General features: G+C 41.0%; 1 protein-coding gene across 1 annotated transcript in view; it reads left to right on the forward strand.

Annotated features, from left to right (window-relative positions):
• Nucleotides 1-604: 604 nt before the first annotated feature.
• Nucleotides 605-26,922, forward strand: part of ptprn2 (protein tyrosine phosphatase receptor type N2) — a 121,749-nt gene continuing 95,431 nt past the window's right edge. The window contains exons 1-3 of the mRNA XM_083935865.1: nt 605-728; nt 15,259-15,309; nt 23,252-23,365. Coding sequence (XP_083791991.1) covers nt 644-728; nt 15,259-15,309; nt 23,252-23,365 — 250 coding nt within the window. The 5' untranslated portion in view covers nt 605-643. The remainder of the gene's footprint in view (nt 729-15,258; nt 15,310-23,251; nt 23,366-26,922) is intronic.

The raw sequence follows: 26,922 nt of genomic DNA on the forward strand, positions 1-26,922 counted from the left end.
GTGTTTGGTATCTTTATGATGTCAACATTGATTTGCCTGCGCCTGTGGACGAAAGACTACATAAAAACCTGTAGTTTTATATAGATTTTTAGTGACATTTCATGTTTTCCTATGATGGCATTTTTGCTGTGATATGTTCTGTGCTAAAAACAAAATCCAAAGGGCACGTGATTTATTTATGTATTTCAGTGCAGCTAATACGGTTTATTAATCTCTGTGAACTTCCTCTCTTTCGTTCTCGGCACAGTCGGCCTGCCATATCCATGTGGTGCCTTCATGGCTTCCGGGCAGTAATCACTCAATCAGATCTCCTGTTCCCAACGCCGTCCATCCACCCTTCATCCACCCAGGGCGCAGTTGCATGCTGCACGCACCAGCCCTCCTCACCATGTGTGTTTGACGTCAGAAACTTAGGAGGGGCTCCTCCGTGAAGCTGGTTGCTGTTTGTGGTGCTGAAACAACGCCTGTATTGTTGCCATTTAGCGATTTCTGTTTGTTGTTTTCCGCCTCTGCGTTTTCGCCCGTGCTTTCTTCTCGACCATGCCTCTTTAGTCCGAGCAGCTCACACCTGAGTCGGCGTTAATCATGCAGTTTTAGCGGAGGTGTGCGATGGATTAGTGGCGCTGTAATAGGCAGGAGCGGTATGGATCCACGGTGGTGTCCCATCCTCGCCGCTGCGTTGGCTGTCAGCCTCTTCTCCTCACCTGCCTTTGCTGACAGGAAATTTGGTAAGCAGTTATGTTTGATCTGTGCTTTTCCAAAACACCCTCTTGTTGGATTGTGTTTGTATCATGTTAAAGATGGGCCATGGTGCTGAATCCACCGCTGGGTTTTGTCTGGGTCGTTTAGAATAAACACTGCAAAAGTTATTTCATATTATAGATTATTTTTACGGACGCATATTTGCAAGTGTACATTGCGTTTTTCTGGCAATTTCCCAAACTTGTGTCTGTGCTTAGCTGTGTTCATGAGATCTGGAGATCAGAGTGGAAAAGTTACATAATCTATCAGGCCCAGTGGATAAATGGTCAGTTCTGAGAACTAGACTATTATTTGTATGATGAGCGGTGTAAGTACTCATCTTAACTGTGAGGTTCATTAAAAACACACAGCTATACTTCACGCTTTGTAGCAAAAAAAAACAAAAAAAACTTTAGCTCCCAATAATGAGTTTTACAGCCAGACTGACAAACAATGGTGCACTCAATTTCATGGATTCAATGGCCTCTGTGCCCATACAATTACTCAACGTAGGCTACCCTTAAGGAGCATGCAATTTTAAATCCAGTTAAATATGTAATAATATCCAATGCCTCCTCCTCAGGAAAAGGGCATCTTTCATACAGCCCTGTTTCATTTTCAGACTTGGCCCGGTTCATATTTTCATTACCCTTGATTTATTCTTGCCTCAGACACTGCACCGTCATTAAAAAATAAACTGCAGCACATATCCAAAGTATAAGAAGAAGCAATTGTGATAATTGTGTCTTTCGGTTGACACAGAAATAGATTAGAGGATCTCAGTGTACGTGTGTGTGTGTCAGTGTCACACTTTGTGGACTGGGAACAGCAGTCCGAACTCCTCACAGTATAAACTTTATAATGAGCAAGAGGCAAACACAGGTCTCAGATTGGCACTCCTGCTCTGTGGTGATTCATGCAGGCAACCGAGCTGCATCGTAGTCTTTAAATTTAGAACCGGAAGGTGTCTATCCTTTCTCTGTAATATCCATGCAACCATGGTCCAGTTTTTAAAATGTATTATTATACTTGCTATTAGGTTTGCAAACATAATATTGAAAGGACACATGGGGTTTTTCCTCCATGCAAATTGGCTAATTGCTGGTTACATTACTTGTGAATGAGTCAGTGTTTATTCCCTGAGTGCATTTCTCTCATTGAATTCTCAGCATGTTTTTCTGTGTGTGGAAGAGGTTTCCACTGTCAAGAGTGTGGCTGGGAGTTAGCGGAGGTTATTGTTTTTAATGAGTCCCACGGTGGGTTACGCTGTGTCATTGGAAAGCATCAAGGTGTGCTGATTTTATGTGTGGCATATCTACATATGATTAGAAATCGGTGCATGCATGGGTGTGTTTGTGTGGCAGAGAGACAGTGAGAGCGTGCTGCGTGTGGGTGTTTATGTCCTGCCTGTCTGATAGAAAAATAAATCTGCAGCTGTGCACGCTCTGATTATGAAATTAAGTGCTGTAAAATGTAATTAGTGGTGTGAATTTGGCCCTGCTGTGCATAAGAATACAAAACGTCTGAACTTCTCAAATTCATAGAGCCGGAGAAGTAGTGACATCTTTTTTTAGCATTTCTGAAGTATGTAATGCACCAAAGCAAGTAAATCGATTGTGATATACATACGGACAACACAAATAAAGATAATATTTAAATACTTGAGGTAAAGATATCAGAAGCAGCTAAAATCCAAACAGTAACCACACATTTGATCAAATTGAGTTAGAGTAAGACTTGAATCAGATTCTTTGGTATCAGTTATATCATGTTATTAAAAATGATGCCATAGAGATGTATATTTTTTTTGTCAAAACTCTAAATTCATCACAGAGAGACAAACGTTTGTTTTAGTCCATAAGATTTGAGATACCTTGTTTCTAGCGGCCTCTGTGGGCGTACGATGTAACTGCAGGCGAGCCTGTTCTTTCAGAGCCTCCATCTTGTAACGTTCACGGTCATCTGCGTTCTTTTCTAGTACTTGTGATTTCGCTGACTTGTGAAAAGTCATCAGTCGCAGCCCAAGTACTGTTCCAATTCAATAGTCCGCATCTCGCCAAGTACGGTCCAAATGCCGGATGTGACTTGCTGCGCCCATTTTATCGAGGATGCATCGGAGGTGCCTTGTGTGAACTGCAGGCGTATAACAAAGTATAACTTTAAATACTTGAGGTATGAATATCAAAGCAGTTCTGCCCTACAGAGACAAAATCCAAACCGTGCATTTGGTCAAAATGAGTTACAGTAAGACTTGAATTGGACTTTTTGGTCTCAGTTTTACCATGTTATAAAAATGATGCCATATTAATATAAACGTTTTTGTCCAAACTGTCTAAAATTGTCACAATCAAAGTGTAAGCAGTAGCAGTAAGTAGCAGGTAAGATAGCCATGTATATGTATATATATATATATATATATATATATATATATATTTTTATATATAGTAAAAAAATAATATGGACAGTCACACTTAGCAAAACAGAATTGAGATACTTAAAGATATACCTGAGATACCTAAAGGTATTTCAGTATACTATATTGATAGCAGACTGACACTAGCAACACAAAGACATTTAATACTAACTATGACCTCATTTTGTTTGTAGATACTGTGTTCCCTGAAGATTATCCAAAGGCACACTATCTTATGCAGGGTATATGGCACTTGAATCCGCCTAAACAGGCATAAAATAAAGGCCTCACGACCTCATCAATTTCATGGCTTCTGTTGTTCTCTGTTTTATCAGTTTAGTACTATAGGTCACATGTGCCTCATGGTTTAGATCCTCCCCAACCCTCACCCAAGATGACATAAACGGCAGTAAAATGCTAAGACGTATGCTGGTTGGTCACCTTGGTCCGATCATAATGTCTCTTCCTGGAAGTCGCTCAGGTCTTCCAGTGAACCGTAGAGATCATGGATGGGTTAACATGTTGTACGACTGTGCTTTACTGCTGGGGTGACTCAACAACCAGCCTCTTGTCCATTGCCTAATTCAAAAGCATGCTTAAGAATCAGCCAAATGGTGGTCAGTGGGAGGTGTTTGATAAACTTAACAACACTGTTATTTTTTAATTCTGTTATAAAATACACCCTGGAAGGCTGTGTCAGCCTATGAAAGATGGGAACAAAGGGTGGAATTAAATTGAGGATTGGCATCTTTTCCACTGAGCTTTATATTAAGAGTGCAAAGGAGGTTAATGCCATGTTTACACTTAGTTAGGAGGAATATCATTTAAATAATGAATTCATTGATTACAGAAGAGCACTTTGCCAACGGAAAATATGCACAAATTGATTCTGTCGCGCACTAACACTCCAGCACCTTGCGATCAGTGTTGCCTTGAGGCCTGTTGTTAAAATTCTGTTCGTCTCTTTTCTGCTTAAGGTTTGCCAGTGTCCTGAATCCCAATAACAGCCACTGAAAAAAAAATCCTGTAGTCTGTAGTAGACAGGCGGCCGTTCTCCAGCTGCAAGGTCATGTTTTGTTAGCAAGATAAATACTTGCAGCGAGTTTGTTGAACGGACACAGAATCCGCTAAAAGAGAGAAATGTCAGTCTAACAAACCACAACTTATGAATAGCTTTTGGGATTTAAAAAAAAATGAATATCAATTCAACTCCCACCAGGGTTCCTGCCCCTATTCTAATAATGCATTCATGAACATTTCTCTAAAGTCAGTGTGCATGAATATGAAAAAAACATGAGTCCTTAACCGCATCATATTGATTGTGTTGATTACTAAAGCCTTGTGTAGCAGCATTTGCAGCAGGATTTAATGATTGTGTCTCGCCTCACTGAATCCTGCTTTCAGAAATGACTCAAATTAAAGAGTGCTACAGTATGTAATGATGGATAGAGATATGCGACAGACTCGCTTATCTCCAGTATGTACATGGAGACATTGTCCTTTAAGGCTGTGCTGCTGGGTCTTTTCATTACGGCTGGCTATCAGCAGCCATCGCCTAATAAACCCAGACAAGTTAGATTAGATTCATAGGCTGCTGAGCTCTATCTATTTTGCCACAGGACTCTGTCATCCCCTAGATATCAGGACTGAGTGGTGATATCAAACATCTTTGCAGTGGTTATAAATCATCCGAGAGGATTGAAATGGGCCCTGACACAAGGAGAGACATTTGACAGCATCGTGGATTATGAACACGGTGTATATCCAAGTGAGGTTAGACATCTTGTTTCACTGGAAGTGCTTTGTTTTCATCCTATATGTTGTGTGGTTTGTGTCGTCTTATTATTTCCTGAGTTGCTAGGACATTCCCTGTCTGTCCCAGGAGACCAGTTATTTTGACGTCACATGGTTCATCCTGGGAGCGAGCTCACTATGGCTCACATAACACAAAGTTACAGTGATTTGAAACAGTGTTTGCAATCTAAAAGTGAATGAATTTATGCAAAAGGAGGGAATTATAAGAGGGAACTATAACTGTACTTCAAATCTTATTCATGTATGGTATATGAAGACAAATCATCACAATAAGTCTTTTGATCCGTGCCAGAATAGGAGCGGAAACAATGAGTCTATAACCATCACAGTAGTGCTCTCAGCTAAATGCTAAGCTTAGCACGCTCACAGTGACAGTGTTAAAATGCTCATATTTAGTGTTTACCAGGCCACACACGGCACTAAACACAAATCACAGCTGAGGTTGATGACGATGGCATTACAGTTTTGTGAATATTTGACAGTGGAGGGGGATTTTAGAGCTTGAGACTTGTTTTACTAACAGTGATGAGAGACTCAACTTCGACTTGGTTTTCATGAGATGACACATGGCTTGAAAGGACTTTTTGTAAAATTAAATATTTGAATTCCCTTTTTATTTTTAAAAAAACATGATGGGGTGATTTTGTGCAATGCTCTCAAACCGGGCAATCTACTAGAATGTAGCAGAGCGGCAGAGGCCGGAGGTGCAAGCATGTTGAAAATAGAACTCATCTTTTCAACACCACTGTCTGGAAACTGGAGTGGATCATCAGACTAAAGCAGGGACTTGACTTGCTTGATTCTTGCCAAAGTAACTCGGGACTTGAAGGTTGAGACTGCAGATTTGCTTGTGAATTCAAATGTGTTACTTACTCCCACCGCTGGTATTTGGTCATAAACAAGAGTTTTAATTCGTTCACATTTTGACTTGATCGCACTAGCGAAAATGTCAAAGTTATTACAATTATTTCTGAGGTGGACATGAATGTAAATGTCTGTACAAGACTTCTATCCAATGATTGTTTCCATATATTGAAACAGACCAACATTGCCATCCATTGACACAATCAACTCTCTGAACATGAAATATGTCCATTCAATACCTTTCAACACAAGCAAAAGAGTCTTCTCAATGACTCATACTGTGTTAAAAAGCAGATACATTTCTGAATTATGATCACCCTCATTTTTAACACTTGAAGCTTGAATGCCTTCTGAAACCAAATTGTGATTGATGAAGTAAAAAGTGATGCAAGGATAAAAAATAATAGGACTGCCAAACCAAATAAAACCCTGTCGCCCTGCCTCTCATCGTCTCAGTAAAGGTCACGGGGCATTCTCCTCATCTCTTAGGATGTCTGAGTCATCTTGACTGAACTGGTAAAGGGTCAGCTAGTGTCGGCCTTCAGTTCAGACTTTATTCACACTTGGATGAGGAGCTATTTTCTAGAATTCACTGAAGGCTTGGACTCATCCATTAAATGGCAGACTGTTTATTGGTTGAGATTTCATTGTGCGATGCAGCCCTTCTTTGTGCACATGGCCGCACAGGCTGGTTAACTTAACATTTTGGCGTGTTGTTTGCAAAGCATGTTTTTCTAAACGAATAATCTCAACAGCTGCAGCCCTCAATGTGAGTGTGTTTGGTTCTAGCATCAAGATTTTCTGCTATCATCTGTTGTTGAATGTAATTTATGCCTATTGATTCTAACTAATAAACAGCACACAGTGTTATAAACGAGCTCTTCTCAGCTGCACTGATCCGACACACAGCTGCTCCAGCCTTGTTTTTAGAGTTGTCGACTGATAAGCTAATTCCTGAAGTGTTTCTGTATTTCAAAATGCATTGGGAGGATAAGATTGTTTAGAAAATTTCAAAAGTTGCAGCTTTTTAAAGTGTATGCACTGAATTTCTGACACGAAGCAGGCTGTATATTCCCGGCTTGGGTCGCTGCCAGGGCTGGTGTGATAACAGACGAAGTGCGATGTTTCTTTGTGACTCAACAGATGCTCGGAGGAGTGTGTTGGCTTTGAGTGGTTATTGAGATGAGGGAGTGGGAGCAAAGCGGCTGGCTGTGCTTCTGTGTCTTTCAGAACAAATGTCAGCGGCTCTTGAGAGGAAGGAAGTCAGAAATGTGTCACGTAGACGTGTCGAGGCAATCCATCTCGCTATTCTTGGTTCAAGGAGAACCTAGAAGATATTCTGGGTCAAGGAGGAAGAGAGCCGCCAGACAGGCGAGGGCTGCTCTTCTTTTACACTCTAATCTAAATTAAATTACATTTTAGTTTTTACTCCTTGAAGATATGTCAAGTGTAAGAATATGATGCGTTAACGCTGCTGGTTTGCGAGTGTCCGGGCTTGCATTGTACTTTCTCACCTCACCATGTACCTTAGCTTCACTGCTCCGTGACAGAGAAATTGTGAAAACATCCTCAGGCATTAAAAGGAAGATTCTGAAGCTGTGCTATTCCTGTTTTACAACCGTTTCGTCCGGTTCAAATGAAGCGGTGTTAGGGGTTAAAGGGCTCAGTGTGAAGGTCACCTCTGTTTTGCAAGAGCCAAGATTTATAATGACGACAATAACACCGTAATGAAGATTCCGAAGGGCTGCGAGTTGAGCACAAGGATTAATCTCTTCTATCTCAGCTCTGATTTAAGCAGCAATGTGTCTGCTTCATCTTAAGGTGATGCTGATTAATACTCCAGACCATTTCTCAGTGCAGCAGGGAAACAAAACGACTGTTGGGATGAAGCATGGTGAGCGGGAGATGCTGAGATCTACTGGAGGGGATATATATATATATATTTTTTGTGACTAATTGAGATGACTGTTGTAATCTACGAAGTACATTAGTGATATTTTCCTGGCAAATTTGGCTCAAATCCACCAAAAGCACTCCACACCCAGCTCTAATGAAACAGGCTGTTTGTGTCATTATTCCAAAACAGCCAGTGTGATTTGACTCTCACATTATTCCCCTCCTGTAGCATTACATTAGGGGGCAGCTCAGGATGGCTTGTGCAAATGGCACAATTAAATTACATCAAAACTTACCAAGGAATACCCGCCTTAAAGCTGCACTTATCAATATTTTGTATATAAACAATGGATGTGAAAGGGGTGGCCTCGTAGTGAGGATTATCACCTGACTCTGCAGTACCCCTCAGCTTTATAGCGTCTCTCAGCTCATTGCATGATTTTACAGCCTGCAGCATTACTGTTTTGGCTCAGTCGTAACTCTCTCAGATAGGATATAACAAAAGGATACGACGTTACAACTTTATAAATGTTGATATTGTGTTTAAATAATATCTCCATCTACCAATCCATCCCAAAACTAGACATTTTCATTTAATTCTGTTTAATAAACATTAGATACTGCAACTACTTTTCAGTTTGCCTGAATATATTAAAGGTTTCACTTTATTCTGATGCAGATAATTAACTCTGGGTGATTATGATATGTAAGAAGAACAATTCCCAGGTGAATCAGGAGTGGGTTCATTATTTAAAATGGTTCCACGCAGATTTCAGCTGAAGGGATTTCTTCATAAATACAATTTTCGATGACATTGTTGTTAAGAATCATCTATAAATCTTAGCCAGAACGAGCTGTATGTAATGAAAACAGTGAAAGAGACAAAAACTGACAGGTTTGTTTGATTTTGGAAAAATCTGTGGATTCTCCTCAAGCCACAAAAATCTCTTAGTGATGAGAGAAGTTGTCTGAGCGTGTAGTGTGGATACAGTTTCATACTGTAGTGCGTACCCAAATGGCCCTTGATATGTATTAACAAAACCAAAGGTACTTATCTCCACAGGCGATGCAGCTGAGCAGTTTCATTGGGAGCTATAAAATTACCAAGCAGGCACAAGAATGACGTGAACACCTGCACTTGAATGTCTTACTTTGTCATCAGTAGGGAAAGTAGTACCCAAACACTGTAGTACTGAGATGACTGGCACTTTATATGAAGTTCACCTGGCACTCATAAGTGTTCAGTCTTTTACTTCATCTGGAGGACTGGAGATTTCCCTCGGGGCCCGGTTGTGTTGGTTCACTTCAAGCTGGTGGTTGGCTGTTTGACTTGCTCTAGTTCTTCACTTCAACGCCCAATTACACCTCAGAAGAGGTGAGACAATCGAATGTCTGAATCATTCAACGCGGGTCAGAGAAAAAGGTCACATCGGCCTATTTCTGGGTCCTCCGTTGCCGCAGTGACGCTGCCATCTTTAATTCATGGCTGCTGTCTGGGCTGTCGCCTGGAGCTGGCAGCTGAGTGACTGAGAGTGACCTGCCTGCCTGCTTGGGAATTTTGAGACAAATTCTCCAGAAAATCGGTGAGGAATGGGTTTGGTTACACTCTGGATGTCAGGTGGTTTCGTATCAGCTTCCCTCTTCAATCAAAGTGACCTCAAAGACTCCTCCTACTAATTATTCAAGTTTTTCCAAATAACATTTGCCTTCGAGGAGAACCAGGCTAACTGCTTCCTGCTCCTTCCAGTAATTGTGCTAAGCTAAGCTAACTGGCTGCTGGCTGTGGCTTCATGTTAAGCATACAGAGATGAGAGTGCTTTCGATTTAGCATAATGGCGACTTTTGCCTTTATGTACAAAACAATATGAAATAAACAGCCTCACAGCAGTGTAGCTCATGGTTATTCTATGGTGTGAAGATGAATTGTTAACACCCCTTTTCCTTGCGAAATGTCAGTGCACAGAATGTCATATCATTATGTAAACAGATGAAATAAAGTCTTGTCATGTTAATATGAAAAGTGCACCAGGAATATATGGAAATGTTGAGCTGCCATGGCTTCCCTGCTGACATGTGACATGCAGCTCTTGACAAGCACGGACCTTCTGGAGCATAGAAAAGCTTGGAGCCATCTTTAATTTTAGCAGGAGAGTGCCTTAATGACACAAGCTGTTTAAATCTGAGGACAGGGTGTCAAGCTGATGGTAATTTGCTTGCAGGTGATGTTCCTCTCTGCTGTCCCTGCTCCAGCCGCATTCCCTTTTCAATTCACTTGTACTTTTATTGCCGTTGTCACCTGCTGCACTGTTCTAAAATGGCTTTTTTGGCTGACAGTATGTGTGTGTGTGTGTGTGTGTGTGTGTGTGTGTGTGTGTGTGTGTGTGTGTGTGTGTGCGGTGCGTGCATGCGTGCGTGCATTTGTGTGTAAATTAGTCAGGTGTCCTTGGTCGCAGTTTATAATTATAATAAGAGATATGTTGGTCGCCACAGAGAGTGAATGAAATATGCCCTAAACTCTGGGAGTGGCTGTCCTCGCTGCCAGACTCCCAGCATCCTCCTTGGCCCCTCAGACATCACAGATGGTATCCCGGCACTGGCCAACCACCTGTGAGGGGAAAGTGAACGATAACATCTCTGACTTCTTGTTCAGCCTTGGGTTTAGCCTCATAGGGACATATTTAATGTTCCTGGCAAGGTCGGCCAATCACGGCCAAATGTTTGGGACATTTGTCTAAAGCAGCTCCCTCAGACCGAAACCTGCTCTGAGCTGTGTAATGGATGGCTTGATAATGTGTAGGTGGATATTATCTGAGATATTAATGTGGTTACATTAGTTTCTAATGAGAAACTCTCAGTCATTCTAATGTAATTGCTTTTCCTTAAATGAGCGCCTCCCTTTAAACACACTCCTCTCTGATTTCACGCCCCAAGGGTATAGACTCCCATGTTGTTATGTCCCTGACACGCCGTGTAGCTAAGATTTTAGCTGAAGGTGAATTATGTGTGTGTGTGTGTGTGTGTGTGTGTGTGTGTGTGTGTGTGTATGTGCTGATCCTTGCTTACTTTTAGAGAAGATGCACTTTCTGCCCTTAACAGCAGTTAGTGGTAATAAGGCAGGCAGGGGGCATGACAGGAAATGGTCTCTCTGTTCTGCTCCACAGTTGTGGATGGTGGCTCTTGAGAGGTTTAGACCAGAGGTGATTGATCCAACTTCTGCATGCATTTATGGAAGTGTTTTTTTAATGCAAAGAAACTGCATAGCACATAATGCGTAACACGCTACTGCCATAACATGTAAGTCATATTCACATTACGGTAGCTATCACTATAGTCGCTGTTACTTTTGTGGTAGCTTGCATCTCTGGCAGTGTGTCTGTCTGTCTGTCTTTGTGTCTGTCTTTGTCTCTGTCCATCTGTCTTTTCTCTCTTTCTCTCTTCTTTTCTTCCTCCCCAACCGGTGCAGACAGATGTCCGTCCTCCTCAGAGCTGGGTCTGTCCCTTGTTCCTGTCTGTTATAGGGAAGGTTTTCATTGCCACCGTACTCTATGGGGGAATTGTTGGGTCTATGTAAATCATAAATAAGTCATAGAGTGTGGTCTTTACCTACTCTGTAAAGTGTCCTGAGATAACTTCTGTTATGATTTGGCACTGTAAATAAAATTGAATTGAATTTCATTCAAAAGACAGACTGAGACAAAACACTACAAGATCTTTAGGGTTGCAGTTCTTTCTCTTATCTCCACTAACTACCATGTTAAAAAAAACTGCGATCTGCGTCCATTGACCTCCTGTTTTCTCCCTGCATACTGCAGCTGCAAATTAGGTCACTCAGTGCCTATTTTGGGAGGGTGTCTTCTGCACATGTACAGCACCTGTAGTTAGCTCACATCTAGCGCTGCCACTAATCCTTATTTCTATTCTCCATGAATGTGGCAGTTAATTTGATGATTAATTGATTGTTAAGTCAATGAGACTGTTGAAAATTTCAAGGTGATGCCCGAAAATGTATTGTTGTCCACATGTTCACTTTACAACAATATAAAACAAACAAAGCAGTAAATCCTCACATATGAGAGCCTGAAACCTCATTTGCATTTTACTATATACAAACAACTAATTAGTTATGTAAATACTATGTTGTTTTTTTACATAAAGTATAAACACTTTACTAGTTTCAGCTTCTCAAATGTGGATATTACTGATTTTTGTAGGATTCTCGCCTGATGACGTCATCACAATTACACATTTATGTGATTTTAACACAAAAAGCACACTCCAATCAATAACGTTCATGCACCAAATCCCTCTGAGGCTGTACCTTCTTGTCAAGTTTCCTATTGATGAGCTACTGAGATGAGGTTGACATGGCAACAGAGCATCAACACTCAACAGCAAGTGATGCACTTTTTGGAAAAGGTAATTTTCTTTGTGAAACAATCGCGTATGCCAAGACTTCATTAAGATATAACCTGGACATTTTTTCCACGACTTTCTTTTTCTACTACAGCGAGTCGAGTTGAGCATTCTTTTGTTTTTTTTCGCCCGGGGTAATCAGCAGCATCCACTGTGATTGCATTTTAATTAAAAGGCACCATTTTAATCATCTCCGGCATGGTGCTGAAGAAAGGGGATGTGTCATTATCAATCCTATGTCCCTGCCTTTGACACACGCACACACGCACGCACGCACGCACGCACGCACGCAAGTATGCACACGCATGCACACACACACACACACACACACACACACACACACACACACACACACACACACACACACACACACACACACACACACACACACACACACACACACTATGTCTGACTAGATATGCATGGCTGGATGCTTCATTAAATGGACGCTCGTAATTAATATTGAGAGCTGACAAGGCCTCCCGGAGAACAAAATGAATTAGGCAGGGAAGTGATGGGGAGGTAAAGTTGAATGGACTGACACTAATTGCAGATGCATGGTCAAGAGGGATTGTGTGGCTCTTTCTAAGTGCTCCGTATAAGTTTGGTCCTATGTATGTTTGTAGTCAGCTTCAAGCTAAATGTAAATTACTGGTAAAACATTGATCACGTTGTCTGTAAAATTTCAGAAAAAAAAAAATACATTTAATGTTGTGATTTTCTGTCTATAGTGAATGTAAGTCCAATATTCACTCCATTAAAGCTCTGTTTTGGTCTTCACTAACTCATGATCCATCTCTTTAGCTGCTAAATGCTCCACTATGTTGTTGGGTGGGTTTTCTTCCGAGCAGACAAAAACAAATGAGCTGAAAGACGCTAAAATGCTCTGCAGAGAAATAATTCTTTGTGTTGCTATGCTATTTTTGTTTTTAAAGCTGTTAAAATGTGTGCTGAGTTTCTTTTATGGTTTCCTATTATATTGTGCCCTATAGTATTATGTGTGATATCCATGGAAAGGAATGTCATTATGGGTCTGCAGCGATAAGCTTTGGAACAAAATACTTAAGCCCTTAAGATACAATGTGCAGTTTTCAACCAACAGCAGCATTTAAGTCTTGGTTAACCTGCAAAATGTAGCTTAATCTGCCCATAGAGGTGATAGATGTATGAAGTATACAATAACAGTAAAGTACAAGTTGTCAGAGAAGCCATTTGCGGTCTTGATGTTCGAGCAGTAAGTTGTTTCTCTTCAGGTCAGGACATTCTGTCTTTTAGCGGAGAGCTGAGCGACCTTACAGCTCTGTTATGATGCCTCATCCTACATCATTAAATAGCCATTTTGCTGACATATCGAAGCCATTACCTCCAAAAGATGTAATATCATGAAATGTGCCCTCGACTCCCGAACAAAATGGCTGCATATTGTGTCTGTATAATCAAGTAATCACGCAGACTACACTTTATTAATTGCAACAGAATAACGATCTTAATCATGGATCTGCAAATACGAAACTTAAAGAAACTTGTGATGGCTGAAAAGTTCCTGTCTCATCCACACCTGTCCTGATTATCTTTTCCTTCCTGTGTGCATTGATTAACGGACTTCTCGCACTTATCTCTTCTCATTATTAAAGAGGTCTGACAGAAGCCTCTCCTCCTACTCAGCCTGTCCTTTATTCATGGTCACGAACAGCTCATTGCTTTCCATCGAGGCCAACGGATCAAGAGGGTGCATCAAATGACGTCACTCCTACTGATGAGCTGAAGCAGAGAAATAACAAAGATAAAAGACTCGACAAAAGAGGGCTGAGGCTTGACCTAGTTGTTTTTACAGATCGTTTCTGTATTTCAAACACTGCAAACGCCATAAACTCGTAATATATTCCTGTCGAGAGCTTATTGAACAACCTCAAGTGGTTCTTAGTGGCTCATTTCTTGGCTGAAGTTCTGATGAGTGTCCGCGCTAGTTTTGACCCTGAATGTGACAAAAAATAACACTTCAAGTGGCGTTTTTACCCCACAGACTATTCTTTTTAATTTCAACTCTGTGTAAATGTGGAGGATCACCTGTGCAGATTGGCGAGGAGAACAATCAGTCCTCTGCTCGCAGCTACTCCCACGTGTGAAATATGAACACAGGGAATAGCTACCCATAATGCTCCTACCATCTGCTCATTTATTAGTCTGGAACACCCAACCGTGGTCCAACCGTGAAAGTTCATTAAAATTCATGCAACATTCATATATGGAAACTCTGGGGTATTAGTGTCAAAGACAGGATAGGAGAAGTCACACTAATTGATGATTGATGGCTTTGCCATTAGCAGTGAGGCCCACAGCCAGAGTTAATGCAGTACTAAGCTGCACTTTTATTATAGAGCGTGACATCTTTAGAATTGTGATATTTGGCTGAATTGCATTACAGTAAATTTTCTGTGCATTCAGTCATCAATACATAGATGTGTATAATATTTATGCTTATGGCCGCCATTTATATCCAATGTAAAGACATTTGTTTTCCTCACTGTCTCTTAAGTCGACAGAGATTGATATGATCAAAGTAGGCTGCAGCTAAGGTTTAGTTGGACATTTTGGGAAATACACTTATTTGAGTTCTTGCTGAGAGTTATATGAAAAAAATGAATACCACTCTCACACCTGTGTGGTACAAGTGAAGCTACAGCCAGCAGCACGTTAGTTTAGATTAGCATAAAGACTGGAAACAGCTATCGTCTCTCTTTCTAAGGGTAACTATCACAAATGATGGTGGCCACTGATAAAACAAACAAGGTATTAGGTAAATAGTGGGCTTTAGAGGTGCTAGAAAGTAGATTTTAGCTACTTTTGGACAGAGCCGGGCTAGATGTTTTTTCCCATTCTTTTGCTTTTGCTTCATGTTTTACAAAAAGATAATGAAAGTGGCATCTTCTCATCTAGGTCTTGCTAAGAAAGCAAATAAACATACTTTCCAAAATGCCAGATTATTTCTGTCGCATAGTTTTGATGTATTTCTTTAGACCATAAAGTGTCCACAAATGGTAAAAAATGCCTGTTGTAGAGCAACTGTATTTTTGCTCTGTGACTAAGTCTTATGTTGCACCTTCTCTCACCTGCAGGTTGCCTGTTTGAAGACGAGCTGTGTTCTCCGTACGAGTTCTGCGTCAATGGTACGTCGAACTCAGAGAAAGTCATGTTCACCCACCACACCTCATTTGATTGTGTATCATCCCTGTGGTATTAACCATCATCGACTCATGTAACACAGCTCTATTTTAACATCATTCAGGGAGTTATAGAGAGATAGATGGTCATTGGAGAGCTTGCTCACAGCATTTTGTTTCAGCTCGCTGTAGTCATGTGAGTCATGTAGTCAAGAAAAGCATTGAAACATCTGGGAGCCAGGCTGCAGCAGTAAGAAGCAGCACACAATATGACTATTAAACAAAAGTCGTCTAACTAAACTACAAGGCTTGAGATTATTAAAGATAGGATGTTTTTCCTTTTATGTGTCACAGTTTACCCACACCGCAAATACTCACAACCTCATCTATAAAACCATCTTGTCATGTGAGATGGAGGTGTCTGTCTCAGTGGTTGCCATGACAACGCGTCACCTGATGAATGGATTGGGAAATGTCAGGGCATTTCAGCCGAATCACACACGGCAGCAATTTTAAAAGGGGATTGATAGCATGTCGATATCGAGGATCATCTTCATGTGAGAGCTGTTGTGAAAGGTTAACGTATTCTCCCACAGTGGAAGGTTTCAACGCCTTATTGTTCCTATAAACGCACACTGGAAAGCTGCGTCCCTCCCAGTACGTGTTTGCTTTCGGCCTCACCAGCGTAATGATTGAATGCTTACGTTTTGAGGTGTGTTTGTTTGGTTTGCTCTCTTCATTTACTTTCTGCAGATTCATCATACAATCAATTTCACAAACAACACAAAGCCAGCAAAGGGAACACTTGCTCGTTGGCAGACAACAGAATTACATGCTAAACATGATGTGACCTATCGGAGACGGCCTGGAGTAACACACAGGACAAGCACTGAAGAACAGGACAAGCACCAGTGGGAATATTAATAAGGAGAGGAGGATGAGAATGACCTGAGATAATTATGCTTTTGTCTTTGTCTGCTTCTCCCTAGTGATGTGGGTGGTTTTCTATTTAATGGTACCTATTTTTTTTTTGTGCTGCTTTGTTTGTTACTAACCTCTTGTGAATTTACAATGAAGATATCAATCAAAAGTCAAGGGCTGCAGCTGACAAATGTTTACATTATTGATCTTTTTCTTTAGTAATCAGTCAATAATGTTTTAATAAAATAATAAGATGTCAAATAGATGTCAAATTGTGAAAAATGCTAGTTGTAATTTCCCAGAGCCAAGGCCACATTAAAGTACCCGGGGGCCCCGGGGCTACGGTCCTCCCCCACTTCTGAAAGCACCCTCACGACTCTGCCCCGTCCAACCTGCAAAAACAACAACCAAGCTTGATTAGCATACAATAATGCATCAACAATCACTCACTTCTGCAGCTTAATTGTAAGACTGTTGCAGCACCATATATAAGGCATATCATCATTATAAGACCATACTTAATCATACATTGCAGTACACCAAGAATGGTAAGAAAAATGTTTCTGTCAATCAGTTATAATTAATTGATTGTTGTTGTTGGATGTTCACCAAAGGGCTTTGCGGAGAGACGACTACAACAGTCAGATAAAAACACAAAAATATTGAAAATCAATTTAAAAAAATGCATAAATGAAGCATGACAATAATAATACTAAAAAACACAATTTGCATATTGCACTGAGAAATTATGTATAACAGAGGCAGAGACTTTATGAAGAAAAGAAATGGGTCTTAAAGAAATAGTGTCAGGAAATGGATGGAGCATTGACACCACTCTTGTGTTTAAGAAGAAGAAGAAGAAGAATTTCTTTATTAGTCCCGCAACGGGGAAATTCATATTTTTCACACACACACAGGCCCGAAATACACACACATGCACAAACAGGACCTATATACATGCAATTAATGGAGAGATGTTAGAGCGAGGGGGCTGCCAGTGACCAGCGCCCAGAGCAGTTGGGGGTTCGGTGCCTTGCTCAACAGCGCTTCGGCAGTGCCCAGGAGATGAACTGGCACCTCTCCAGCCACCAGTCCATTCATGGTCCACACAGGGACTCGAAATGGCGACCCTCCGGTTCCCAGCCAAGTCACCTATGGACTGAGCTACACTTAATATGAAGCCACGTCTAGCGTCTTAGCAGCTATGCTAAGCTAAGCTGGAAACGGGGAAACAGCTAGCCTGGGCTCAACCTAAATTAGTTTTCAAACAATCAAACTAACAAGAGTCGTTTGTTAATTATTGAGCTTTACAGGTGGGGTTTTGTAGGGTTTTCTCACAGAGCCAGGCTGATTCACCCTTTGGTCAGCCTTTATTTTCAGATAAACTAACCAGCTGCTGGCTGTAGCTACATTTAGCGTACAGACACGAGAGCAGTTTCAATCTTCTCATCACTCCATGTTTTTAGATGGGTTGGCAGATATGTGTCGGCTTGGGTACGATCTAATAGTGAAGGGTAGTCTGCAGTCTGTAGGATTTGCAGCACGTTTGAAAAAAGAGCAGATTTGGAGATCTCTACCTTGATTTCCATATTTACCCAGTTTATTATGAAGCAGGGAAGGAAGAGGCAGCTCAAAAGATAAATATAAAAAACTGACTTTAATTACACTGCCGTTGGTACAGAGGGGAGCGGTGTGCAGCCTAATAGAGGGAAATTGCTGACACCTCGACAGAAAAAAAAACCCAGAGGCACAGAGGAGAGTCGTGATCGGTGTGGAAGATTCATATTACATTAAACTAACACGCAAAGCTATGACGTGAACGGTCAATTCTTTTCATCTTCTCATTGTCTGGTTTTATTTTTTAACCATGCTGTAGCCCAAGGAGCAGCACTCACATTATCCCTCTCACACCGAAATAGGATTCGGCACTATGCTCGATAAAGGCACATGTATACAGGCAAGAGAGACTAATATTGGATTAATGTTGTACCTAATTTGCAAGTAATAAGACAATATTCGATTGCTTCATAACGTTCTACGTATATTCAATCTACGCTCTGTCACTTTCCATCGGGCTCCTGATGAGCAGTAGCCACCACGCAGACAGAGGATGAGTGGGAGTAACTAGGTCTGCCACTTTAACTCTTCCCCAGGTCCCTGAAGGAGTAACCTGGTTTATTCTGGGCTGGGCCAACCGTGCTCTCCCTTACCCGTGCTGTTGCCATGCAAAGTGACTGAGGGGAGGGAAGGATTGCGGGAAAGAGCTGCTCTCTGTGGTGTCAATCAACAGCATTTAATACATAATTGTCTGTCATTTCCACTTACAGTGCGTTTTCAACTTTGAATCAGAGTAGATTTAATGTGGCTTTTTTAACACTGAAACACTGAAAAGATAAAAAAAAAAGATACCTTGAAAGTGATCTAAAGTAATAACAAATATAGCATACAAAACCTGTTTGCTTTCAGCAAGTATTCCTCCCCGGTAACAGGACTGCATAAAATCAGTCTCCATGACGTCACCCAAAGGTTTCTGAAGAGCCCAAATGATTGTGGGCAGCTCCTGTCGTCTCCATCTTGGCAGTTCCTGACGGCGCCTAGCTAATCCAAAAATGGGCAAAGAGGTGAGACAGGCTGAATCAAGCCTGGTTGTTGAGCTATAGTGCCCAGTGATTGGCACCCATCTATCACTCAAAGCAGCCAGCCTTTAATTATGCAAAGCATTAAGCTTTAGTATGATTTAAACAGGGGGGTGTATATAAAGATTCATCCCCTGTACAGTTGTCATGAACGGGGAAATTAGCTACAGAAATCGAAACAATTTTTGGTACCAGGATGTTAACGTTTTTATTTCTGCAGTAAAGTCAATGAGGATTGACTTGCTTCTGGAGCCAGCCTCGAGGAACTGCAAGTTTTTGGCACTTCTGCGTTGGCTTCATTTTTCTGCCTGGGAGATTGACACTTGGGTGCAGCCAATTGACCGTTTGCTTAACCTTTTAGCTACTGTTCGCCTGTTAAGATTTCTGCTTTTGCCCGACACATATGAAGTCATGCAAAGATAGTGTTGGCAGATTTACCATCCAGAATTCTTCTGTCTGTCTCTCTGTTGCTCGTCTTCAGCCACATCCCCTATTCTCCAGGCCCCCTTCATTGCCATTTTCCATCCATCCACCCACCAGATGCCTGCAGGCTTGCCTGCTTTGTCTGTGTTTGGGTCCAATCCTGCATTTCCTCTGTCGTGTGTCTTCAATTTCACGCAGAAAAAAAAATTTCAAGCTGATGACCATGGAGTAGTTAGTGTAAGCTAATGCTAATGCTCAAACACAGTGAGTTGGTTGAAACCTCTATCTCTAAATGACCTCTTAATGCCTCTTAATGTGTTTTGTTTTAAAATAACTACCATGTAAATGTAAAGAGTAATGTTAAGACGGAAGTTAAAGCTATAAAAATGGGGGGAAATGTCAGTGTCCAGATATCATAAGCTCAAAGGGGCTCATAGAGACTGAAGGCTGTAATTGCTTCTCAAGGTCCTACTTACTACTCACTTTGAGGGTTTAAACAAGTACTTTCTTTTTTTTTGGGGTAATTGATTTAGATCAGTTTGCCACGTTAAATCTGTTTTGATTAATCATGAATGCTTTTTATAGGGTCCAACTTGTTCCTTCAGTATGTTCTTCTACTGTCAATGTTGTTGTGTCATTGATTAAGTGGGTCAATTTCCATCCTCCATATATCATTCGATCTTCTGCTGTCAGGTCTCATTTTGGATCCAACCCCTTCAAATCTTTATTTCCATCTTCAGGGCAATACTTTCTCAGGGGTTTCTCTAAAAGGATATGTGATTACCCTGGGATTGGAAATGCATTTTAATTTGATGGAACGCTCCAGAGTCTGTGGCTTACTGGTGTGATAAGCTAAGCTAAAGTACAGTGTATAAGTGCTACAAGTTTCCCTGAGGGCACCGGTTGCCTCCTATTAACCACTTAACCAACAGCAATCTATCGATTGGTGGTTATCTCGCTTCCACTTGGGCCAATATTGTCTGAAACGTCAGCTCTGTATTTTAGATTTAAACGATTTAGGTGATGCTTCTATCGATCGAAGCTTGCAACGAGTTCAGCTGCAGCATAAACACTTTAAGTAACAGCTACAAAATATATAGCAATCTGCATGGGTGGAGAAAGAGCGCCAGCACATTAGGTGCAAATCTAAGAATAATCAAGAAGTGCGGAGTGAAGAAACAGTAAATTATTAAAGACATGAGTCTATACAAAAGATTTTAACAAAATACACAAGCTCTTTGGTGGCAATTATTTGGAGATATAATGGGAGGAAGTAAAGTTAAAGATAAAAATAAAATCTAATAAAAGAGCTAATTTATAATCCACAGCCGAATTGAATAAGCGTCTGGTTTATCTCTATTCATTTTTGTATTTATATGTAGATTGCAGTGTAGCATAAATGTAATTATCATTTCAAAGCCACAATTTTCACATAAAAAGACCTGCATAATCTGTCAACACTTCACTAATCATGTCCTAATCGCTTTTGTTCCTGTTCTTCTTTATTAGCAGACTACATCTGGCCGGTCTCGGTGCATTGATTCAGGCCTATTCATTTTCATGACATGAGTTGAACAACTAGTAAACCGGTTCCAATACGTCTTAATTTGCCGCCAGGGTCTGTCTTCCCCTCCTTCCGACATACAGTCTTTTCAAAAATGCTTTGCTGACCCTCAGCTTTAGTGTTTGCTCCTGTTGTTATAAAGCATTAGCCTTCACAGTGTAAACACCTTTAGCTGCAGCCGGTCGTCACACTGTCACAGCAGGAGGAGAGACGGTGTCTTTACAGCTCTTTACCTTTTCTTTTTTAGCTGAAAGTCTTCGTCTTCATTCCCGTCAACATGGCACTTCACTTTAGTGAGAATGTCACTTGTGTGTAGGATTGTTCATGTGACAATTGATTCTGCAGCCTGTTTAATGCATTATAGATTAGACTGATCAAGGTTCGTTTGCATCACAGTGACTTTTGTTCATCACAGTGACATGAGGCACAAATCGATCTATGGTCAGCTTAATATTTCCCTCAAACCTGACAGAAGATCATTAGAAGATCACTGTGTTCTGCTCTGCTTGATAGATGTTGCATTCATTCCTTGATTGTTTTCGGACCTACAAAGATCTCTAGCACTCATGCTGTCATGATGTCCGTTATCTGCTGACATTTTAGGAAAAACTCTTATATTCACTTATCCTGTATTTCTATGTTATTATCAGATTTGAAGAACCCATCATGCAGACACATGCACACATTCCTCCAAACCTGATAATAAAATGTTTAGCTGTCAGAAAAATTACTTTGATGATTCAGTTAACTAATGTTTGCTAAACAAAGATTTCTCTGTTGTAAAATACCCCTAACTTCTATTTTTAATGCACTAAATCCCTGTGTATTTGTGTGACTGGTTGCTATCGGGAATGTCCCTGACAACGGAGAAGGAAGTAACATGTTTAGCCGTAACCATTGCCATGGAAACCAATTAGGGATGCAGAGCATCAAACATTTAACAGTTTCCCGTCACTTGTTATGTCAGCAACATCTTCCCCTCATTTCTTACATAATATGTGTCTGACTAGGAAAAACAAATCATACCAGAAGTTCTTGAGAAAACCGCATGTTGTCACTACTGTATTCACCATGTCACCCGTGATAATATCATTAAAAAAAGAGGGGGATGTTGGCGAAGAGTAACGAGACAGTTGACGCCTGGTGATTCAGACGGCTCTGATGATCTGTGCATCTGCAGGTGGGAGGTTTTCTTCTGCGCTCCCAAAATAACGTTAAAGCGTTGCACTGTGTTGACTATGCTAATTCAACACCTCCCACGGGTTCTTCCTGTACAGAGCTGTCATTGAATGGGTCACAGGGGAAGCAGGGGGAAGTCAGGAAAACACCCGCTTCTCGTTTAGAATAAGAATTCAATTTAGAGCCTGACATCACGTTACTACCTTTGAAATCCATGGATTTTACAGCGATCCCGGCACTGTAATTAAATCTCTTTTAGTCGAAGGTGAAACATTGTGTTTGGTGGTTCAAATAGATTCAGTAAAAAAAAGTGAGTATTTTTCTTTTTTATTCTTGTTGCAAAGGTAAAGCTCCACGCCCCCCTCTGTGCGTCAACATGTTAAATCACATAGATGAGTAAGAGATATTGATCATACATGTAAATGGCCTCAGAGGAGGAGACATGTAATGGACATCAGTGTTTGTGTTTTTTCGATCCCCGACGTGTCACCGAGCATCAGTCGTACTGCTGATGTCTGCTGTCATTGTCCGACATCTTGGGCCTAATTAATGGGATGCTGTGGTGCATGACAAGTGTTGATTCACATCATTAGATCCCATCTAATCACAGTGACATCCTCACACATACTCGCACACGGTTGGTAGTATGCATGACTGCCCACACACACACACACACAAACACACACACAGGCACAGACGAGATGGCTCAAATCAAATCTGCAGAACTCATCTCCAGAGATCATCTGAGAGGTGGACTTTCATTTAGTGAATTTAGCCAGCCCAATGCATGGATTGATCTCTCCAGCAGAGAGAAGGTGACAACACGGGTCATTTATATTCCAGGCGCTATGTCTGCACACTGCTTTCTGACCCCCTGAGCCCCAGCATCCTTCTGAGGTCTAGACCAGCCATTGAATTATAGGGCCGATAGGGACTCTGTGGCGTGGGTTGCCTAGCAACCAGTATTGAGTGAGGCGTGAGGCCTGCTGATAGTGAGATTACCAGGGTTCCTGATAAAGTCCTTCCTGCCATGGAACGGTTGCTTATCGTGGTGCTGTCAGGGGAAAAATGTCAGCTATTACCCTCCCAAAACAGGAAGTTAGAGGTATGGAGACAATGCAGGTGCCACACACTTACATCATCCCTCTTACATCTTTCTCATGTGTACTTCTAACGTTCAGCTATCAAAACATATCTCCCATGAGCCTCTTTTCTTTTTCTGCAGATGGAGTGTTTGGAAGGTGCCAGGAGTTGGCTGCTGCAGACCTGTACACATACGATATTTCTTCCTCTGCTCTGCAACGCCTCAGGATCCTCCTACAGAAACTGGCTCACAGAGGTATACTGCCTATTTGGCTCTCTGTATTTGTCCGAGTGTCTATTTCCCCCCTGTTTAGCATCTTTATCAGTTATACACAGGGCTTACAGCAAATGCTCGTCAACTGCCATTTTGTGCCAAGCCAAATAAGCCTAACTGCCTCTTTTGCTAGCATAGCAACGCTATTGAGCTAGAACAGGTCATTTGACTCATGTCGGACCATTGTTTTGCCATCATTGCCTAACTCCAGCAGCCAATCTAATTGGCTTATATGCTGGTGGGACATTTAGGGCTAATTTTGTGGATGAGTAACTGTGAGGTGTGCAGGGTAATCACATTAGGTATTCTCTCCTACTCAATCAATGGCAGCAGCTAATGTGTATGTTACCAGCCGCTACAGCCACGCTGGTATTGTTTTGTGAGTCTGTGTGTGTGTGTGTGTGTCATCATGGCAAAATATGTTCCTGTACCTACCACAGAGGCGGTTCTGAGTGTTTTGCCAGGTGTTTATATGTCTGTATGCAGCTATATTTTGTCGCAACCGTGAAAGATGAAGTGTTACAGGTGTGTAGTTCAGATCAAAATGAAGGCCGAGTTTGAAAATGGGTATGATCCAGTTAAGGAGGGCGGAAGTAGGGAAGGGGCCTTTACTTCACCACTTTCTGACCCTGGCCTGATTTGGAGTCATGGTTGGTGTGATCCCATCTCAAGACGGTTTCTAACAGGTTACAAATATGTATTCATAACTATGTAACCTGGAGCCATGCTGAGAATGTAAAAGTCACATCTTCTAAGTTATTCAACTGTTGTCTTGTTCCCTTAACAGACAACTTAGGCACTCTTGGAAAAGTATTTACGGTCCATAAAATGCCTAAAAATAGCTTGAACGTGATGTATGTTGAAATATATGGCCCACATTGTTGCATGGGCCCATAATTTCAGGATAATTTTCTAGGATGTTTCCTGGAAATAGCATGAATATATAATAAAGAACTAAGTAATTTACTAATTATATGAAAAACAATACAGATACAGTGTTCCGTTTGTGTCTACAATTAAATATATATGGAGAGTTAAGTACTATATTATGGATTAACATTTAGTTAGGAATAAATGTGGAAGAAATTCATCTCAGTCAACTCATGCTCATAAACTCAACTAACTAAAGGAACAGTTTCAGACCAGTCTCTTATGATAAGTGCTAATTACATAATTATTTCCAGGAAACGTCTCATGAAATTATTAATACATTTGTGGGAAATGACAGATTTGTTTTCTAGCAAATGATTAAAAAATTGTCCTTTTTGTTGTATGTTTTCTCGACTCATTCTGCAGTCTGTAACTGCAGTTCTAACCCACCGGAGGGCAGTAGACACCTTTAACACAGACTGTGACCATAAACATCAGCCCTCCAAATATAATTGGCTTTGCAGACCACTCTGAGCTTAATATCTTTTAACAGGCGTGAACCATTGCTGAAAATCATTAAGAGTAAGCGGTCGGCCAGAGGAGATCAAAAAAAGAGGGTCAAATAATACAGTGATGAACATTAAGCAAGGCGAGACTGCACGTCTATTCTGATTTCTGCTGAGAAATAAACAAAATGAGAGTGAGGAGGATGAGAAGAGATTTGGTGTGTAATTTCTTTTCCCTTCTCCATTTTTAAGAAGTATTTAATCCTTTTAGATGCTTTTCATCACGAGACTCTGACCTTGTGTTTGTAGACACCCGTTTACAGACGCAGCAGACATGACATCATCACTTTGAATCATTTTCCCCCTTTTTCTGTCGTGTAGAATCACATCCACAGACACAGAGCATTATCTTTGGACGAGTCCACAATGCACTGTTAATGCTCGGTGGCACCTTATTCTTATCAGCTCAAAAGCTATTGAAGTGTCATCTTTGAGACGTGGGGGGACACTTTTTTTTTTTTTAAGCGTAGACAGGGTTATAAGACCATTGTACTGTAACCTAAATTGAAGAGATGAAGGGGGAAAAAATTAGGAGGGAACATCAATGGAATTGATTCACAATCCTCTTTATCTTGCATCAGAGATGCAGGTAGAAATCGCACAATCTCTGCTCACTGCACAACACCAATGACAGTCAGATCAATAGAAATTGACCCTTGTACAAAAGGGCTTGGGTTGTCTGGATCTGTCCCCATTGGCAGAACACAATGTCAGGTATTACATTTTCATCACAATACCTTGTGAAAGCAAGGCCCTGTCATCCAACCGCAAATGACTTTTATATTACACAGCACCTAAAGCCAAGCAACTTTAGCTTTAGTATCAACGGTGTGCAGCCACAGTGTGTCTACACATTTCATAGCCAGGCTGCTGTCATATTGCTGCGGAGTCATTATGGCTCTGCGACAGTAAATGTGTGTTCAGACTGGGATTGTGTAAAGATACACACAGGAGCTAACTCGGTAACTACAGTGTATTAATTTGATGTGCTACATATTAAAATGATGGAGCATTTATTTGAATGTTCACACAAAATGTCCGGTCCCAGATTAGCACCCGTGACGAGGCAGGGCAGGTCTCACATCCCACATCCCACACACGATAGAAACGAGTGTTATTTACAAAGGCAAGGGGCTTGGTATTAGCTAATTAGAGTATTGGGGGTTATGTTACCTGCTTATGACTACAACATCCACAATGCAACTATATCAGACTTTAAAATACGGAGTGGTTCTATCCTGCTCTTTATTTGATTTCAGGGATGTTTACACTCCAACCACAAAACCCAAACTTAACTAGTGTTTACTTTGACAAATTTAACAGTTATTCCTCGTCTTTAAAGGTGCTCTAGTTGAAATACTGAAAAAAGTAGACTGGGATTGCCTCCACACGGCTCTCACCCCAATACGCGGAATTGCGACATGCTCACGCTGCTGGACCATCCATCACAATAAACGTATTACAACACACAGAGTGAGTGACTTCATTCTATGCTCAAGTCAACATTACTCCACTATATCTTTACAATGCAAATATATGTTTGCTGCTATATTAATGTTCTGAATATCCAATACAGTACCTTTAAATCCTTTTCTCTTGTAAAAAGGTTTGAAAACAAGAACAACTAGAAGGGCACTACCCTAAAATACACAAGCGTTGCTGCTCTTTATAAGTTAGTGAGAATGCTGACTGCTTATCTGGGACAAGTAGCTTTACCTCTAGTGTTTTAGCACAATATTATGTATGTCGCCATCGTGTGTAAATTTAAGAGCTTTCGTTTTAAAAATAAACCAACTGACGGAGTTTTAGCGACAGCATTAGTCAGGGATTAGCAAGCGGTCAGTTGGACTGCTGGTGAAGCCGGATGTTTTTTAATCTAGTATATACCACATATTTCAATTCCTGGTCAGTATTTTTACTCTCCATTTCCGTACATTTAACATCACTAAGAATCATATCAAATGTAACACCTGAGTTCTTGATATACCACATTAAACTACACTTACCTGCAGTCAATTGACCTCCTGACCCTGTGCAGAGCGGTGGATATACTCCCATGCTGACGAGTGAAATAAGATGATGCATTGTGACGTTTGCATTAGC

The sequence above is a fragment of the Echiichthys vipera genome (genome assembly GCF_963691815.1).
Source record: "Echiichthys vipera genome assembly, chromosome: 21".
In the NCBI taxonomy this organism is placed as follows: domain Eukaryota; kingdom Metazoa; phylum Chordata; class Actinopteri; order Perciformes; family Trachinidae; genus Echiichthys; species Echiichthys vipera.